This window comes from Acyrthosiphon pisum, chromosome A3 (genome assembly GCF_005508785.2).
Source record: "Acyrthosiphon pisum isolate AL4f chromosome A3, pea_aphid_22Mar2018_4r6ur, whole genome shotgun sequence".
Lineage (NCBI taxonomy): Eukaryota > Metazoa > Arthropoda > Insecta > Hemiptera > Aphididae > Acyrthosiphon > Acyrthosiphon pisum.
This window is the reverse complement of record NC_042496.1, coordinates 7,951,358-7,971,585: the sequence shown is the minus strand read 5'-3', so window position 1 is coordinate 7,971,585 and position 20,228 is coordinate 7,951,358. Positions and strand designations below refer to the sequence as shown.

The window sequence follows — 20,228 nt, the reverse complement described above, 5'->3', positions numbered from 1 at the left end:
TAGACATTTTAAGTTCAAATTTGGAAAATTAGATATTTAAACGAAGACTAAACTAAAAATATTATTCGTGGGTAGGTACTTGAAACATTTATAGTATGTTATTATATTATGTTTTTACACTCAATGTAAAATGACAAAAATGAATTCAACCTACAATCTACTGTATTACTTAATACTTTATCAGCAATAAAATCATAAAATGTACTTAGGAATATATAATTATGCTTATAGACCATCTTCGCTCAGAATAGTTTTTCGTATATGCAATGATTCATCATTGAATTTAAATTTAAGTATTTAACACATCCATTATGATAGTGATCCATTGGACACCTACTGTACAGCAAAGTGGTTCCCATTTGTCCAATTTTTTTTGTTTTCTTTTTTTTACGTAGGTATATACATAAATTATTTCAGCTTCTGATGTGACAACAATTATTTTAACAACTTTTTTTTTTATTATTTTAATGCTGTCGTTTTCTCGTTTATACGATTTGGTTTTAGGTTTGGTCATTTTTGAGAATTAGTTTTTGGAATGCGATATTCTATAAAATGAATGATTTATTCAGAAGCATAGCTGCTGTTTATGTAATATATCAGTCATCAGATCAATAACGTATTTACGATTGTCTTCGGGTGTTGGTAGAGGTGGGGTTGGGGTGGGGAGATTATATTATAGTCTTGTTTTGTATTTAAAGATGTTAGTTTTCCAAATTAACTAGGGTCTAGATATATCAGTTAAATAATAATAACTAAAATATAAAAATGTATTTTAACATTCAATATTCAAATTAAAAAAACATCGTAGTTTGTATAATATAATATATCATAGGTACAGACGTATAGTGTATATAGTATTAGATGACGTGTGAGTTTATTATACTATATACTGTTATACTATTTATGGGTTATCATTAATTTTAATTATTTAATTATGACTATAATATTATAGCCTTTTACTCCATGCAACATGTCGCAAGCTTATTATTTTTACTGTTATTGTAAGCCATTGAGTAATTTGTCATGGGGTAGTGGGAGATCTATATATTGTCATGGTTCACCGCCCGCCGTTTATTTAGCACTGAGACTGTGATTCTTAGTAAAAGCGTAGTTTTGGTTCTTTATGCTCATTTACTCGCAGTACTCTGTATTGAAACAGCGTACAGTTTTTTATGTTATTTAACTAATACAGCGTTTTTACCTACATTTTGTACATCTATTATTAAAATTTATCTTTAAGATACAAATAAACATGGCTGGTTGTTTTGGGAGCCCAGTAAAAGTATCAAGTAAACTATTCAAACGACTTGGATCATCGGTTTCCTTTGGTGATTTTTCAGAATATGGTAAATACTAAATGTTCGTTTAATACAGGTTAGGGGTTAGATATAACTAGATTATATTATTTTAAATTTTAAAGTTGAAATTTGATTGTTCTAGATAAATTCTAAAACAATTGAACATTATAATAGGTAGGAACATTAACTATTTTTGTTAATTTGTATTAAATGCGTACAGTTATTATTTGTAAGTATATTATAAACATTCTTATATTCTAATATTTATTTTAGATGATCATTAAACTCATATACTGTATATGATATTTTAAACCTGTATGATATAATCAAAAAAGATAAAATTTTGTTTTATATTGAATTATAATATTATAATGATTCAAGCTTGAGGTTTATCCTTTTGTCGTTATGAATATTGAATTTTTAAAGATAGGTTAGACATATCTTATTTTGAGTTTTTTTTTTTTAATTTCATCGAATAAATTAATTTTTTTAAGGATATTAGAATGTTCTTGTTGGTTTTTGGATCCGGGACCCCTGGGCCCGGATTCAAATTGCTAGATATTTTACATTATTCCAGTTGACTACTCCGTATATACCTCCGTATACTTGCGACATTCTGTCAGTATTTGTTAGATAGTAAGTGTTACTCCATACTAGTTTCTCATAATATATTGATGGATCTTATTTTGCCATTAAAAACCCGTGTTTTATTCTGGAGTTCTCAGTCTATTCGGATCTATTCAATATTGTTTTTCTTCTCTTTTGAATTTAATATGTTTTCGTATTTATATTATTTTCAATTTCTTTTACCATATTTTCACCATTTATAATATTATTAATATTATATAGGTATACCTAGTGGAAGTAAAAGTGTAAGTGCTTAAACTATAACTAAGTTAACCTTTCAACATTTAATTGTATATACGATACGATTATTTAAATATAAATGCTTTAATATTTAACTATTGGTTCAGGGAAATATTGGGAGTATTTCATAATAACAAAAATCAAATAAACCAACAAAAATATAAGTTTTTTAAACCAAAATGTAGTTTATGGTTGTAATTTAGTTAGATAAGTATATACAATGTGTCTCGTGAAGAAGTGATCGGTCAGCGTCATATAGTTATGAAAAAACCCTTTAAAGGGTGGGTCTAACTTTTATTTTTTTAGTTATGGCCAATTCAACCTTTTTTTAAACAAACTGAACCTACCGCACATTTTCTGATGTATCTTCAAAACTTTTCAACTATTTACCGTAATTTGTATTATTTTAAAGCTATTTCATTGTGTTATAAATTATAACACACACAATCAAACCAAAAATGTACAAACTATTTTTATTAAATGAAAAAAAAAGTAGAACTCTGTAGGTTGATAAAATTAAAATAAAAACTGCAGTCAATACGACGTTATTTGGAGTTATATGCAATTTTATTTTAAAAATGCTAATTTTTTTTACTTTTTTTATTTTTTTAAATTAAATAAAAACCATTTGTACATTTCTGGTTTGATTGTGTATGTAAATTGATAGTAGGTAAAATAAAATAACTAATAATTAAAAAAAAAATTACGATAAAAAGTTGATTAGTTTTGAAAATTTGAGGTGAGTATACAGTTTTGTTTAAAAAAAAGTTGAATTGCCCATAACAAAAAAAAATGAAAAAGTTATATTATAGGTATACTATCATAATATGACGCTGGCCGGTCACTTCTTCACTAGACACATTGTATATTACATACCTATAAATTAAAATGTATCAAATAAAATCCACTTTTAACCATAATAATTGGAGGTTTAAACTAACGTTACCTTGGTTTCGATTTATTTTAGAATTATATTTGTTGATCGATGTATTGTTGATAACTTCTTATATTATTTTACTAAACAATACCTATGAAGGACAGTGGGCGTTCAATTAAAATGTACTGTACTCTCTCTCAAAAGAGAATAATCAGTCAGCCGATTTTCGTCAGTGCTGCAATGTTGCGTATCTCCCACAAACGACACAGTGTTAGGGTGATCACGTGGTTCACGGCGTGCCAATTGTATAATTCTGCATGAAGCACAAAAAGTGATTGTTTTCTTTTGAGTCAGAATTTAAGTTAATTTTTTTTCAAAATTGAGATTTGGTCCGATTTTTTTTGATAGGTATTCCAAAATATTTTTAAATATACAATTGTATATTATATCTTTAATCTTTACTGCCTGCGTCATCTATACTCTACTACTGTAGAAGTGTTAAAAAGGCATCTCAGTGCTTTTTAATATTATAACGCGCCATGTCGCCATTATAATTAAATTTGTTGTTTAGGCTTAGACTATATAAATTAAAATATATATCTATAACTAATGCAACTATAACAGACAATAATTTATTATTTACTATTATAGAACTACATCCATTAAAATTTTTAATTTATTATGCTATATTGACTGATAAGCATTATAGTTTTTATTAGTTCTGGGTTATGAAATTTATGTTTTTGGTTGCTGTAGATAGTAATTTTTTGTCTAAAAATATTATTATAACATTATACTAGAGAGTTATTTAGGCAATCCAGCATTTAGATTTTAGACATGAAATGGCATTGTTAAATTAATTTGTTCCTTGTGTCTATTTGGATGTTATATGCTTATATCCATGTCGATTAGTTCAATAATTATAAGTTATAACTGATATAACTAAACTAATCGAGCTCAGTTATGAATTATTATTCATTTTTAGAAAATGTGTGTACATTTGCCACTTACGCCATACGACAATAGACTACGGTGACATATTATCATATATCTACCTTTAGAGTTTTCCTATTATATTTAACATTACGTCTACTGTCTAGTGTGCACTGAATAAATTTAATTTGGGCAGGTATTTATAATTTTGTTTGAAAATTATCAGGCTTATCACTTTTGATTACCTTCTACCTGATGACTGACATCCTTTTTATTTCAAATATATGTACATTTTTGTATGTAATTTCAACATAAGAGGTTACTGGTAGAACTATTAAATTTGTATAACATGCAAAGAAAAACTTTATCTGTGCAACAGCGTGCTTTTTTTTAATAGCACTATCCAATCATTTTTTAATAGCAAATGAAATGTTTAGAAGCAAATAACTTTTATTGTACTTATGTTATCTAAAATATAGGCACGCTGTTGCTAGATAATTTACTACCCTATTTGTTCAGAAATTTTTGGAGCCAATACTACAAACACAGAAAGATAAAAGTTGTCCCGCGCAAAACAGTTTTTGCTATGTTGTACATTTGTAAGACGGAGACAACACATGCGGGTGTGACGTCCTCATAAATGGGTGAACACATAGGTGTGTTCACGTATCTGCAGGCCAGTGGCCACTCTGGTAATGCCAAACCTACGAATTGAAATTAACATTTAATGCAAACATAATAATTATAATTTTTTTTAATTATGATACATATTGAACTAGTTTCATATAAAAAACTTATTTTAATAAAAAAATATCTTACCAGATCTTTGAAAAAGTCCTAATCACGTATTTGGTGAACATGACATAGGTTGTCTACCAGTAGTAGATTACTGCTATAATGTACTGATTAATATGTTTTTAAATTAAAATAAACATTTATTCAGACTATAATAAATTATACATAGAATACACTGTAACAAAACCTACTACATAATATTGCATATGAAATGTAACTGAACAAATACAAATGATTAGGTGTATACATAATCATCTTTTTTAAACACACATTTATAAATGGATCCATTATTGGTGTGTTTACTGTTGTCTGTTTAGTATAGTTGGAAAATAATTGAATTGTTTGTATTTTATCATGAAAAAGCTGACAGCATGTTGACAATTTTATTCGTTTTAAACAATTGACAGCAATACGGCAATAAGTTAATATTTGCTGTAATTATGTGTAGTTTTGGCTTTTTAAAAAAATAAAACAGTTTCATTGTAAAATTGTATCTTATGAATATCACAATTTTCTAACTAAATGTGTCTCAATTTTTGCAGGAATTATTATTAGTAATTGTTATTTGTTATTATTATTAATTTAGTCTGTTATACGCAACTAAAATAGTATATACGTTACCTTACTTACAATAAGTTTCTAACCTTAAATGATTTCATAGTATTAATGCTAAATAATTAAAATGGAAGAGCTAGTTCATCTAACAAATAACAAACATTTAAATAATTACTCCTCATATTGTTATTGTACAGGTATGTGGCTAAATTATCAAATTGTATTAAGTATTCAAAATTAAATTGTTTTATGTTAATTTAACATATTAACATCAATAATATTATATTGTTTATAGATTTTAATAGTTCAAAACTTATTACAGATTGATTTTTTTCTAAAAATATAAGCTTAAAAATGTATTCATTAAAAATATATATTTTATTCTTATTAATTGTGTATTATAATATGTTTTATACAGTTACGTTGTTCACTATAGTTGTAAATATAACAGTACCTACATTTATTTTGAAGTTTCATTAATTTAGCGTCACGATTTCACTATTTTCTGGTCGAAGATATTTGACCTACATCGATAGTACCTATATTATATTATATACCTAAAAAATATAATTTTATTGTAAACATTTATATTTGTACACCTTTTTTTTTATTTCATGGCAATAAAAATACATAGCGCATTTTTATCTATGGTATTGTTCAACAATTCAGTTTTAGTTGGTATGGGGTGTGCCCATTAGAGCTCATGCACTCCAACCTTAAAGGTCCATTATATTATGTACCAACACTTAAATTATTGTTTGTTTAATTTTTAGTATTATTCAAATGAAATAGATCCGATACAGTGGTAGATCTTAAATTGACACCAAATATTAATTTTGGAATTAAAGCCATATTATGATCGTTTTCGTTTGTTTTTTTTATCATAGTTTTTGTGTAATAATAGGTACACCTATACAATGTACGGAATGTGGGATATATTTTGAATGCACCTGTACTAGGTGTATAATTTCCATGTTATATGTATTGTATTGTTTAGGTTTTTTAATTTTAGGTTTAGGTATATAATAAAGTTAAACAAATTGTTGCTGAGTATTACGCACTCCTGCCGATTTATTATAAACATAAAAAAATATAGTAAAATAGGATGTAACTATGAAAGGATGTATTTTTTTAGAGTGTGGATAAATAGGAAATTAATTAATTAATATAATATATGTATATGTATAAACAGGCAATTAATGGCTAATGGCTAATGGCTTTACATTTTGTATAAACTTATAGTAAAAGACAAATGTGTGGACTTAAAATTTTAATTTCTGATTATTAACATATTTTATTAATGCATACTATATACATTTGATAGTAGAATTATATGCCCATGTATGTTTGTCTAATGTCTATGTTGAATTTACGAAAATATAAGTTTCATTGTATATTGTATACCTAACACTGTAATATAATATATTTGAGCATGATATAATAATTTCTTCATGGTTTGGTGTGGCGTGGTGGTTGCATTCAGTCACGAAACGTGTTCTGATTGCAAGCGCACTGGCACTATTTTCCGGATGGGTTACCACCCGGGTTTTTAGTGACAAAATATCCTTGCCATACATACTCACACAGTCACACGTGTTCCAATCCAACTGTACCCCTTCCCTACAAACAGCTAATGGCAATAGTTAAAGGACTTAAAAGTACCTATATTATGTAGGTACCTACTTATATAGCTTTTTTAATAATCTGGTAAATGATAATACATCTGCCTTTAAATAATTTGTGAAGTAAGACTTGAAACATAAAACAAATCGTGAACACTTTCATTAGTTATTATAAAATAATAATAATCATTTTTTATTTGTTATTTTAATAATAAAAATAAGCAATGCATATTGCCCACGCACATTGGTTGGGGACAAAGCTCCATCGGATTACTTTTTACTCATAAAAAAACAATGTTTGGGCTAGTTTATTGTCACTGACGTGGTGTTTAGTGTATACGGCACCTATACCTATATATTTGATCAATCCTCAAAACAAATATACATAAATACATAATATTATATTATAATATGTCTATGCCAAAACATGTACTCTTCAGTCTCCACGAATTAATAAATAAATAAATAATTATTATTATTAATTAATAATGTTTTTAAATCTATTGATAAGGTAACTAAGTAACTGATGATTGCATTGTGACGTTGTGTACTTGTGTGATAAAGATTTGTCGACGAAACTACGGAAGTCGCATTTCGGAACACAGATTTGTATTTTGTATACTTTGTAAATTATACAGTTTATATTTTAGCAATATTAGACATTAGTACGTATATTAGTGATTAGTGATTAGTGATATTACTATAATCGAAAGATAGATATCTACGCGAAGAAATTATATCACTATAATAATAATGTAATTAGTATTCGAAGTTATTACAGAGACATATCACATATAGGTAGTATATTAGTACCTATCATGACATATTAAATAGGTACCATGTACCCAGTTCTATAATAAATAGAATTTATTAAGGACTTCCGTATCTTATGATCTTCTTAAATTTTAATATAATAATATAATATCTACGTGACATAACATAATAATATCAACCACTAATGATAAGCACTAAGCAGCTGAGGGCTCTCACACTTTTCATCAGTTCATATCTAATTAGTTTGTCATGCTAGTTGGTATCTATATTCTATATAGTATACCTACAGGCTTAGGCTATAATAGGTGTCTAGGATCATTATTTCATTTACTATTTACAATTAGGAAATAATTTATCAACTAAGAGACAAGAAAATGTGTACTGTGCTATCCTTTGTGTGTCATGTGTATAATTATTCAATTAAGTACAAAATTTCAGTGTATAGAACATTTGAATTGTTTTCCTAACCAAACATTCTTAATCCAACTATCTATTTTAACTTAATAATCATAACCATTGATCGTAATAGAATATTTTTTTGACATTGCCTGGTCTTTGTTGGCGTGCATAGGCACACATTGAACAACACGAGAAAATAACCTTTAGCCAGACAGTTAAAACGTTAAACTTAGTGTTCAATATTTAAATGGATGATTTAACTTTTGATTCTGTACCATTTATAGTACAAGGTACACAATATTATGTTTATTTTATAATAAAACAAAACTCATATATGTATTTCTTCTTTCAGGTACAGCTGAACCGAGCCAATTTTATGAACGGCAGCCATGGCAAAAACTTGTATCGATATTCTTAGCTGAACTGTTTGGTACCGCGTTTTTAATGTTGTTTGGTTGTATGGGATTAGTTCCTAAATATCCGGGTGGAGAACTTGGTCAATACAGTGGTGCTATTGCATTTGCTGGTATTGTAGCTGTCACTATTGTTGTAAGTATTTTATAAATATATATTTGTAATATTTTGTTTACTAATGATAATTTTCGACTTAATGCAGATTATTGGTCACATCAGTAATTGTCATATAAATCCGTGTGTTACATTATGTGCATTACTTCTTGGTAAATTACCAATATTAACAGCTATTATTTATTTCTTAGCGGAATTTTTAGGAGCTATGATCGGTTATGGAGTTCTAGTGGTGAGAACCTAAATTGAATAATATAGGTAATCGAAAGTATGACTGAATTATTGAATTTAATTTTTATTATTTTATAGGTTATTTCACCTTATAATATTTTAAATTCATCAGAATCTGGAGTTTGTGTAACAAGCCCAGTTATAGGCTTGACTGCATGGCAAGCCCTTTTAATTGAAGCTATAACAACAGGAGTTTTGATACTTTTAGTATGTGCTGTTTGGGATCCTAAAAGTGGTAATGGAGATTGTGGTTCTTTGAAATTTTTAGCTATGATATTTATGACATCAGTTATTGTTGTAAGTATTTTAAACTTTGATTATTAATTATTGTCAAAAGTATTCAGTTAACAACTTCGGGGTAAAAACGTGTTGAGTTATTTTAAATGTATAAAAAAATTATTATATTAAAAATATTATACCATGCTTGTTTGTAGTGGTTAAGAAGTTTTACATTTTAAGTGTTCAAAATTTTACTAAAAATATTTGGCAGTGACTATAGCAACACGTTTTTCTCAGTGGTCTTTTATAAACTATAAAATGCTTGCATAACATTTTAGTAACATTGTATGTTATCGACATATTATTTAAACTTAAAAATGCATAATATAATCTTAAAGAATATCACTATATTAACATTTAGTAAATTGTCTTCTAATACTTATTGAAATAATTTTGATTGTCAGATATCAATATCAATTTAATATTTTATATATATATTTTATAATTTTTTTGTTTCACACCTAATTTGAAGGATATATTTAAGAATAATTACAAATGAGTTTTATAATTTGGTTTGTTGGATAAATAAAAACAATATCTAATTAAAGTATTTAAGTATAGCATCTTCTTAACTTATCATCTATTACAAATTATATAAAAATACAAAGAAATAAAGCATATAATAAACACCCATGATCTTAAAAAATGTTGCAATGTTCAATTTGTTTACATTTTTAATTGTATATTATTTTTTACTACATTTATATTATTGTTCTAGGGCCCTTTTACTGGAAATAGTTTGAACCCAGCACGATCATTAGCACCAGCAATCTACAACAATTCATGGAACATGCATTGGGTAAATGATAATATCTTAATAATTATTATTGAAGGTTGTTATATAAACAAAATGCATTCAAACAATTATTTTTTTTCTTTTCAGATATACTGGGTCGGTCCATTTTCCGGAACAATAACATCAACGCTTTTCTACAAATATATTTTTATGGCATTAGATAACGATGAACGAGTAAAATAAAGTGATATACTTTTATTACAGTTACGTATCACATACCTGACACTTGACAGCACTCGAATTCAGTTTCTATTGTCGTTCTTTTACATTAAATGCTGAAGTCAGTGTAAATTGTGTTCTGTAATATCCTTTATAGGACATTCATCTCCATGTTTATTTGTCTACTTAATTATATTTTAGTCTCTACCAAATTATTTAGTCTTTTAATTATTTTATTTAATTTTGCTAGGGTTTTTAAACTGTAAATGAGTTAACTTTATACATAAGCTATGTATACTTTATACATCAAGCTACAGTGTTGTTAACTCACAGTATTACGTAGATATATTTTTGTAAAAATTATTTATATTTATATTTTGGCAATAACTTTAGTCATTCATTTACAATATTCATAATATGTATTATGTATTTATTGCAATGATAATATATTTTTATTTTAAGTGCATAATAAATTTATTTTTTTTTTATGTATTTATGATTTGGATCATTTCAACTAATAAATACAGAATACATATTATGTTAAAACAATATGACAATCTAAAAATAAGTTTTATAATAGTATGAATGTTAAATATCATCATATTCAATGATGTCTAATATTAATATTAATTATGTCTCAGCTCAATAAGTGATTATTTTATATGTATGGTGCCTAACCTTGTCTATAATATTTTTTTTATTAAAATATAGTAGTATATTATAGTTAATTAGTAATATTTTTATTTTTTATACTTTATTATTTTTTTTCTGGGAAATCAATGTTTAAAATAAAACACTTGTGTGACATATATTATTAATTATTAAAATGATTTTATTTTCTCACAAGTTTCAGCAATAATATATTGGTAACAGTCTTAAATACTCTTTAATAATTATTGCCCCAAAATATTCTCTGTTAGGTATTTATTGAGGAATGAGAATGACTAAAAATTCAAATATAAATTATAGTTAAGTATTAATGTATTATAATATATTATGGTTTTGTGAGTATTAAATAATAATATTATATAGATGCTCACCTATCCTCAAATAAACTTGTGTGATACACTGATACATATCCAATCCAAGGTGACTGTTGACTGAAAATTAGATCACTCAAAATAATTTTAATTCATAGGCTTTTATCCATAGAAAAAAGTAATAAACATGCATGCGAATCTCAATCTTATCTACCAAAAGAGTGTTTGAAGTCGAATGATCTATGTGTCATTTCTCATTACAATACACAATATGACATATGGATATACCTAACTGTAAAAAATATGAGGTGATGCCACTTTTATAATTCCCAATGTTACAACAAGGATGCCAACAATTTTGCCAGATTGGTAGTTCAGAGATTTTTTGACGGACACTATTTTTCTTTATTATGTTGATTGCTGATGGTACAGGATGATTATATATTTATTATTATATTTTAATCATTGTATTTGGAATATTATGTATTGTATTTTATAGATTCTTAAACCTAAACATATCTTTTAGAAGCACTAAAAAAGTTATAACGATATGTTCATAAAATGAGATGTTAAATACCTAATGTCACGTAAAGTATCAATATATATGAGGACATTTTTTTTTTTGAGAGAGAACCAATTTAAAATAAAATAAGTCTGTGAATCGTCCAGTACTTTGTATTCAATTATCCATTTAATGTGTTATGAAATAATGTTTAATTTTTTAACTGTTCTATAATCTATATAATACATTTTAAATTTTGAAAATTGAATTTAGTGTTAAAAGCGAAATGTTACATTGTTAAAATAAATTAATGGTCTGAAAAAAGGTTATACTTTATATTTAATTTGTTCAAGTATTTAAGCTTGAAGTACCCACTTTAAAAGATTAAAAATTGTTTGGAGTCCATTTAAAATAACAACATTTTTTATTATTTAAAATTAAAAATGCATAATAAATGTGTGGCGATAACACTGCCAGGGTGTATACTGTACAACTTAAAACACATGGGTAAATTATAGCTATTAATACTTTTGGTATAAAACGATGATTATTTTATTGTTTAATTATTTTAATATCTAAATGAACACAAAATCCGTATAATACTATATTATAGTATAATGATATCACGTATCGAATAATATTGTTATATGACAACGCTATAATAGAACAAAAATAATGAGAATCACAAATTAAAAAAAAACAGCTTAATACGGCTATAATATAATATCATGAAATGAAATCATACATCGTGTTAACTAATCCAACCTATTATGTTAAACATCCATTATCCACGAGTTCTTTTACTAAGTCTGCAATCATTTGACGACATAAGTTGCTAGTGGTCATGACCGGGTAAGGTTCCTTGCTGGGTTCGTCATCCATGTTGATCGTATCTTCGGTATACATGTCTGGAGCCAGCTCCGAGTCACATGTAATGACGGTATCATATCTAGTGCTACTCCTAGACCGAACACGTTGTATTCACGCACCTCTTCGTATAACCTGCAGTGATATGGTTTATGCATTTATTTATTTATTTATTTGTAAAAGAAATATAGAATCCCATTCATATAGTAAAATCGGTAAATGGTAATATTATAAAAAACAAGCAAAACTGATTTAAAATTGATAAAACAATTAAACTGAGTAATATAAGAGAAATATATGAGAAATATAGGTAATACAATTTTAATTGAAAAGAGTACCTACCGATTTCCGAACAAAGTAGGTACCTACCCTTTAGGTATTTACCCTTTACCAGCTATTTACTATTTAGAAACCATACCTAACAGCTGTTTACTATTCGTTAAATATTTTCTACAAGAGAATCACGGAGAACCCGGATAGTATCACGCGGAAGTAAATCTGAAATTTCTAGGACAAAAGTAATAAACTTTAATAATTATTTTTTTAACACTTTTAAATTGGCTTATTCCCGCGGCAGTGAACGGATCATAAACAATAGAACAATATTAAAAAAATTGCAAATAATAGATTAATATAGTTAATTAATTTAATATAGGAGGACAAATTATATTCAATATTATAATATGATAGGTTGTGAGTGGAAATCAGGTAAGGTCACTGTTTTTATCAATAAAACCATTTTTTTTATCCAGTGCCAGTTTTTCAAATTTTATATTTTAGTTGCTATCTCAATTATAAGATTTTTCCACTAATCTACTATCCCATAGGGGGGGGGGGGGGGGTGATAGAATGTATTATATCGAAAAAAATTATTGCGGGAATAACTCTCAAATTTTGTAGAATTGTCGGATTTTTATGACTATTTTTTCATCCGAAAGAAGAAGACTTCCTACAGCCTGCTTTGATCTCTGATTTTGTATTTTATTTCAAATTATTGTATTAAAAAATTGTAAAAAAATGATTTTTATCTTGTGTTTTTTTATACATATTATAAAGTTTGAAAATAAAATATTGAAAAACTGAGATCAAAATTCGATAAATTTGAAAATGATGGCCACTGTTTTCTAGCTTGTAGAAAATTTAATTTGAAATTTAAATGATATAACAAGGGGCTGTGGTTTTATTTAACTATTGTACGAGGGCGTCGTTTTTATTTAAAAGAAAAAAAACATTTTGCAGGTCTGATCAAAGCCTGATTTTAAAAATTTTAGTTATAGAAGCGGAAATAAGCATTTGAATAATGCACAAAATTTGGTGTTTTTCAAACGTATTTTTCTGCCATTATTTAAAGTAAAATAAAAATTTGGCCTTAGATCCAACTTAAAAAAATTTGTCATCTTTCAGATAAAAAAAATATATATATATCAAAATTCAACGTACCTATATCAATATGAGGTGTGAGAGTTTTTCCTGTGAAGTGATTTTCGTTGATATAATACTCCATATCAACACCCCTCCCCCCCTAAATATGTATTAGATAGTAGATTATTGGAAAGTATTATAATTGAGGTATTAACTAAAATGTAAAATATAATTTTTAAATTGTATAGAACTGCGGAGAATTGGAAAAACCAGCACCGGGACACAACGGCGAGTCTATTTCAAATTAAAACACATTTTAGAACATTACTAATTTTCATGTTTTGGTACTTATAACATTAATAAATAAGGCATATTAAGCAAATTTTAATAACTAAATGTTATTGATTTTATATTTAAAAATGTTATAATGATCGTCGATACTTTTTGCGTAATTAATTTTGATTATAAAATTATTAAGATCAATTCTATGCAATTATAGATTTTTTTAAAATAAATCAGTTCCAGGTAAAAATAAAATTGTCATAAGTACATACTTTTGTCGAATATCTGGATAATGATTCAAACAGTCTGTTTGCGTTAAAACACTTACAATTGAATCGTAATATTCTTCCAACAGTTCAGGTAAATACTGTTTTCTTAACTCTACACTGGTACAGCAATACAAAAGACTGACCAAGTCCAATGCTGGAGAGCCATACCTAGCCAACTGAAAGTCTACTATAGACACCTTGAAAATGAATAAAAATCAATTAGGTATTATTTTTTTGTGTTTGAATGACGGGTAATTAATAATGGCACGTCTTATACTTCAGATATACTCCCGTCTTGAGCGTACTGAAACAAAAAGTTGTTCGTCCAACAATCACCGTGACAGAGTACAGCTAACGATTCTTTAGGTGACACCAGTCCCACCATATACCCAAAGAACGATTCGTGGTTGACAAATTTTCGAAATTTATCCAAATATTTTGGTTTCTCGTCTTCGGTCAATTCAGCCTCCAGCTGTTAGAAAAAATATATCGCGCTTATCATTAATAATATAATATAAATTACGTAAAATGCTATGATATTTCAGTATTAACGGTATCTATGTGTATATTTATATACGTGTACCATTTTCTCTGCGTTCTCTGCGGCTTGTCTGTAATATCCTTTGTACCACAATTCGTTTTCACTCTTGTAGTACACTTCATTTATTGCATCCGAAATGCATTCTTTAAACTTGTCTGGTTCATCGACTTTCATAGACAGCGATAACCCGTGGAATTTGCCCAAGACTCTGAAAAAAACATTAATCTCCAATTCAGACGCATAAAATAATATTCCCACCAAATCATTACCTTAGTATGGCTCTACAATGGTTAAAATCAAGACCCTTCATTCTGTCCAACATGGTGAATCCTTTGCATCGCATGTCTTCCAATATAACGATATCGCTTTGGGCCAAATAACATTTCGGCACACTGTTAAAAGTTTCAACCAATTTTTTGAGCTCCTAAAGCATTAATGTATTAGCCTAAGCCTTATGATAATAAATATTACAAATATAACATATAGGTAATCTATATACGGACTTTATATTTCATCAATGCTGTAAACGATTTTGTATAGAATGTTACTTCGTTATTAAATAGTATTTCAGATTTATATGTATTTCTCGCCTGCCTGTTATCGGGCAAACACTTGTAGATTAGAGATTTTGACCAGCCGTTTTCACCATACAGTTGGATTCTGTACAACATTGATGTATAGTTATCACCTCGTTTCGATCCTAATGCTATCTGTAAAGTACCACAATTCGACCAAACCCAACATTAATAAACGTAGGTATTTTATAATATTATTATACAATTTATTTTACATCACTCACTTCGTACGAATTAATTTTTACTCCAGGTTCGGTCTTGTCAATCATGGATTGCAGAAAAACCAAATCTATGTTTTTAGATCCAGACATGATGCAGCGTTCTTGACTACAGGATGCATACGATTAAACTGAAGTTGAATACTCCCGAGAAGACCCGTTCGTCAATTACGAATACATTTTTGTTTATAGGTACTACTTATATATCAATGTGGGGACTGACGCACATCCGTATACACTCACGCAGTTAAGTACAATCAAAAAGACGACCATATAGCTTCTGTTATGTGATAAAAATATAACTTTAATTTTTGTATGACATTACAAGTTATTATGTAAGTACCAACTACCAAATACCATGTATGATGTATCAGTAGCAAAATTAGTGCATAATATTACTGGAAAAACAATTGTTGATTATGTACAATAATAATTTATATTTTAAACAATCGGTTCGAATAATATAATTGAAAAATATCATTATTGAATTTCCAAGATATGAATACCAGTAAATCACTTTTAGATTCTGAGCGGAGCGATGAATTTTACAAAGATGTGTGTTTTTTATTTATTTATTTTTTGTTTCTGTCGCCACCTTTTAGGACAGTAAAAATGCTTAGATTTTCTTTAACAGTATCTTTTCTAGTGAATCTAGTTGGTACTTTGGGGGGTCAAAAGTAAAAAGAAAAATGAAGGAAAAACGGGAATTTTTACGCAAAATCGATTTTTGTAAAACGTTTATATTAGAATTTTCTATATAACATTTTAAAAATACTTTGACTTTTTTTCAGCTGTTTACAGACATTTTAATTTTCCAATTTTTTTTATTTTTGTTCTATAAATATCAATATTTTTGAACAACTATAAGTAGGTCTATAAAATATATTAATTGGCAATCATTATTATTTAATTTATCTAACTGTTATTATTGTATTCAGAAATGTTTGAGATACATTTTTTTCACATGACATAATAATAATAATATGTATTAAAAGGGAAAAAGTAATTAAAGAATCTATTGTGATATGTGACCAGTTTGATTCAATCATTCTTTGAATCATTTATGTCACCCACATAATAGGTGAATTAAAATTTAATCAATGCATGAATGATGTATGATATAGAACTAGGAAGTACCTTTATAATATGTGGCTATTATATTATACTTATAAGTTATAACAAACAATTTTCCATAGAGAGGAAATCGTTGTACGTTTGTACTCTGCTTATTAACAGGAACACTAAATAACAATACAAAACCAGATAGTCACAAATGTTCATTATTTTATTTACATCACACAGACATCGATCCTTTACACGCTATAAAATAGTATACAAATAGATAATTTATATGTAAAAAGAAACAAAATTGTCTTAGGAAATCCGAGAATCCGGCAGTCCTACTTTCACTCAATATACCTATACGTTAAATGCATAATACATTAGTACGCAACACTGCAATATCGATTTTCTTGAGGTTCTTAAAACTATTGAGACCCATCACGTTTATAGTGTAGTTAAATAATAGTAATAATAAAAATGAAAAAAAAAACAATAACAATACAATGCCGCGGTGATACACATTGACCTAAAACACGTTCTGTCGCTGGAAAGTCGTCTAGGTCATGGTTGATATTCATCGCAGCCGACCGGCGATTTCCTCTTACAGCCAACAGTAGGATACCAACATAAACCATGGTTAGTTGGTCGCGTTATGACAACGGAAATCATGCTGTTTCATTGGTATACCCGTCGGGCCGTCGGTAAACTGACAGATCTGCAAGCCCATTTTGGAGAGTGGATGACATTTACTGCGTTGATTTCCCCATTTGCCGTAATACTGCATCCAGATGGGAAGTTTTTTCGACGAGTTCAACACTTCGACTTTTAGCCAAGTTTTCCATGGAAATCCGTAGCCACTGTCGTCGTACAATCGCGGTATACGCACGTATTTGTGTTTTCCTGTAAAACGAATCGATATAGAAATAATTTTAGTATTTTTTTATAATTGTAACCTGCAGCGTTGCTGCGACATATCTAGATGAACATTTCATTATCTATTAATTTATCTATAAATAGTAATATGAAATCTATAGTGAATAGATAAAATTAAAAAAAAAACACACATCATTGTAAAATCAATACATTTATCGTTCCACTCAGAACTTAGAACTTCTTTAATACAAAATCTAATCTGCCCTTATTTTTAGAAGCAAAATTAATTATAATGATTTAATTGTTATCACACATACATATCAACATTTAAATCTCTATATGTACTGTCCTCTATGAGGAGACTGTTGAAGAGGTCTGGGGGGGGGGCGAGGCCCCTAGGCCCCCCTGGATCCGACACTGATTCAGTGGCGACGTAGCGTGTCCAGGAATTTTCAATGGGGGAGGGGTTGCTATAACTAATAATAAACTTAAATGAATTATGGTGGTAATAGTGTAATACTAAAGACACAAATGATAGGGTATTTATCGGACAATAAGGACTATAATATAATTATTAATCTCTACCCCCTGGGGCCTGGGCATGTCACTGGTCATATTATTATGTTTGTTCGATGAGAGAATTTTTTCGAACGCATACCGCTTGATGATGCATAATATACGAATATTGTTGTTAAATCTAATATTGAGTTATATTATAATATTATCGCACCTGGAGCAGTCCATAGGCCGTGAGATCCCTTGGCCGCAAACAACACCGGATGATTGCCCTCGTCTGTAAGGTGCACCACTTCGGGAAACTTGGGTTTTTGCAAGAAGCCTTTACGCACCTCTTGTCGGTTGAAAACGAACTTCCGCCGATTTCGATCGAACCGATAAAACGCGCCAGCATCGTGCACGGACACGTACATTTCTTCCGGTTCGTCGTAGCCCTGCGGAAAAAGCAAATGGACATAATTAAACATTTAAACCATTGTCATCTATTCACGCAATGGTCTATACCTATAGGACATGCAACAATGCAGAATTTTTTCTTCTATAAAATAATTATTTTGTACACTATTTTGGTTATACCTATTATATATTTTGTCTACACTAAACAAAGCTTTATTTTGAAATGAATATTGAATTTAAATTATTAATAATATATTTAAGTTACAGCAGGGCCGTAGTTAGGGAGAGGGCCAACAGGGCCCACAGATTTATTTTAACATCGAAATAATCCCATTTTCTATTTTCAACTCGATTTTTGCGCTGTTTTTTTTTTTTTTAATAGAATTTTCAGTTTTAGTATTACGACTTGACAATGATTTAAAATTAATTAAATATTCAATACAAAATAATTGTACAGGTCGTATTTTTATTAACGTTCGTAAATTATATTAATAAATATTACCTACAAAATGTGAAATTTGTATGATTCCCTTCGATTAAAAAAACCCATCCGAAAACATTATTGTAAGCCAAACGCGTTTACGACTTAACTATACCTAAGTGTATGATTTAAATTTTAAAATAATAACACGTTGAAGACTAGATGCTATGGATATGGATGCTTTGGATATTTAAAATCAATGTAATATTTAGTATAGTTATTTATTTATTATTATGGATGAGTTGTTCATTACTATTTTAAAATCACCACGTATATTTTCTAAACTAATTGTCATGGATATATTATTAGTAAGTACATAAAGTGTAATAACTATTTACTATATTTCATTCAAATTTTGATTAAGACAATAATATATAGGTATACCAATATTTTCAAAAAAAAAAAATCATATGCTTAACTACTTATATAATGAAAAGGTTAGCTTACATTTGAAAAAAAATAAGTATGTATGTATTTTATCCATATGCGCGAATTGGGGGGGGGGGGCTTGGGGCCGTACCCCCATCTCCCAAAAAAAAACCTAGGACATACAATTTTTAAATGGTATATTGCAATGGTCTGTTTGCCTTTAATATATTCAGCCCCCCCCAAGTCAAAAGTTGAAATTGCGCCTATGATTATATCGCCAAAGAACCATTCATTACCTAATTGTAACTATCTTTTGAAAATATGGTCTTTCGATGTACTTACATAAACTTTTAAAAAATCAGAATTTTAATATACACACCATACACAATGTCTGTTAAGTCGCCCTGTATATTATAATAGGTAATGGGTATACTTTTATCGTTATGTCCTGTTATATTATGTATAATATCATACGTACATTAAACATGAGACTCATGTGTTCCCAGTCTCCGACATGGCTGCCGAACTCTTTGAGGGTGCCGAAACACCTGTTGTTGAAGACTGGCAACGGGAGCGGACCGAGCAAGCCCATGTCCAGTGTGCATATAGGCTTGCCCTGGCTGAACGGGAAAAACAGCCAATACGACACGTGGAAATGTTTATGACCGCATTGAGTGACGTGCGCGTAGACGGGCACGGTGGTCGTGTTCGGATTCTGCCCGTATAGTACGGAAGTAGTGTTTTCCAGCAGTTGTTCTGAGGTGAAAAAAAGAAAAACAATTGCTGTGACAAATATATTATCATTGAACATGATTCGTACAA

At 28.5% G+C, this 20,228-nt stretch overlaps 3 protein-coding genes across 9 annotated transcripts in view; 1 reads left to right on the top strand and 2 right to left on the bottom strand.

Moving 5' to 3' along the window:
* The window catches only part of LOC100168499 (aquaporin AQPcic-like), a 48,767-nt gene extending 37,808 nt beyond the window's left edge, over window positions 1-10,959 (top strand). For 3 of the 7 annotated variants that reach the window (XM_008181169.3, XM_029491045.1, XM_008181172.3), the window contains 5 exons: window positions 8,473-8,669; window positions 8,737-8,880; window positions 8,958-9,176; window positions 9,877-9,957; window positions 10,042-10,959. In XM_008181169.3, the coding sequence (XP_008179391.1) occupies window positions 8,473-8,669; window positions 8,737-8,880; window positions 8,958-9,176; window positions 9,877-9,957; window positions 10,042-10,137 (737 nt within the window). In that variant the 3' untranslated portion in view covers window positions 10,138-10,959. 7 annotated transcript variants of the gene reach the window in all.
* A 1,164-nt stretch (window positions 10,960-12,123) lies between these two features.
* LOC100164409 (CG2004-like) lies at window positions 12,124-15,842 on the bottom strand. Its single transcript, NM_001160352.1, is given in 8 exon segments — window positions 12,124-12,533; window positions 12,536-12,597; window positions 14,379-14,572; window positions 14,653-14,847; window positions 14,959-15,124; window positions 15,186-15,340; window positions 15,420-15,626; window positions 15,716-15,842. Coding segments are annotated over 8 exon segments (1,236 nt in total). The 5' UTR covers window positions 15,803-15,842; the 3' UTR covers window positions 12,124-12,363.
* A 1,131-nt stretch (window positions 15,843-16,973) lies between these two features.
* Window positions 16,974-20,228, bottom strand: part of LOC100162332 (vacuolar protein sorting-associated protein 62) — a 23,901-nt gene continuing 20,646 nt past the window's right edge. Inside the window, exons 3-5 of the mRNA XM_029491125.1 lie at window positions 19,885-20,162; window positions 18,375-18,594; window positions 16,974-17,671 (exon numbers count right to left, since the gene is read on the bottom strand). Coding sequence (XP_029346985.1) covers window positions 17,409-17,671; window positions 18,375-18,594; window positions 19,885-20,162 — 761 coding nt within the window. The 3' untranslated portion in view covers window positions 16,974-17,408. The remainder of the gene's footprint in view (window positions 17,672-18,374; window positions 18,595-19,884; window positions 20,163-20,228) is intronic.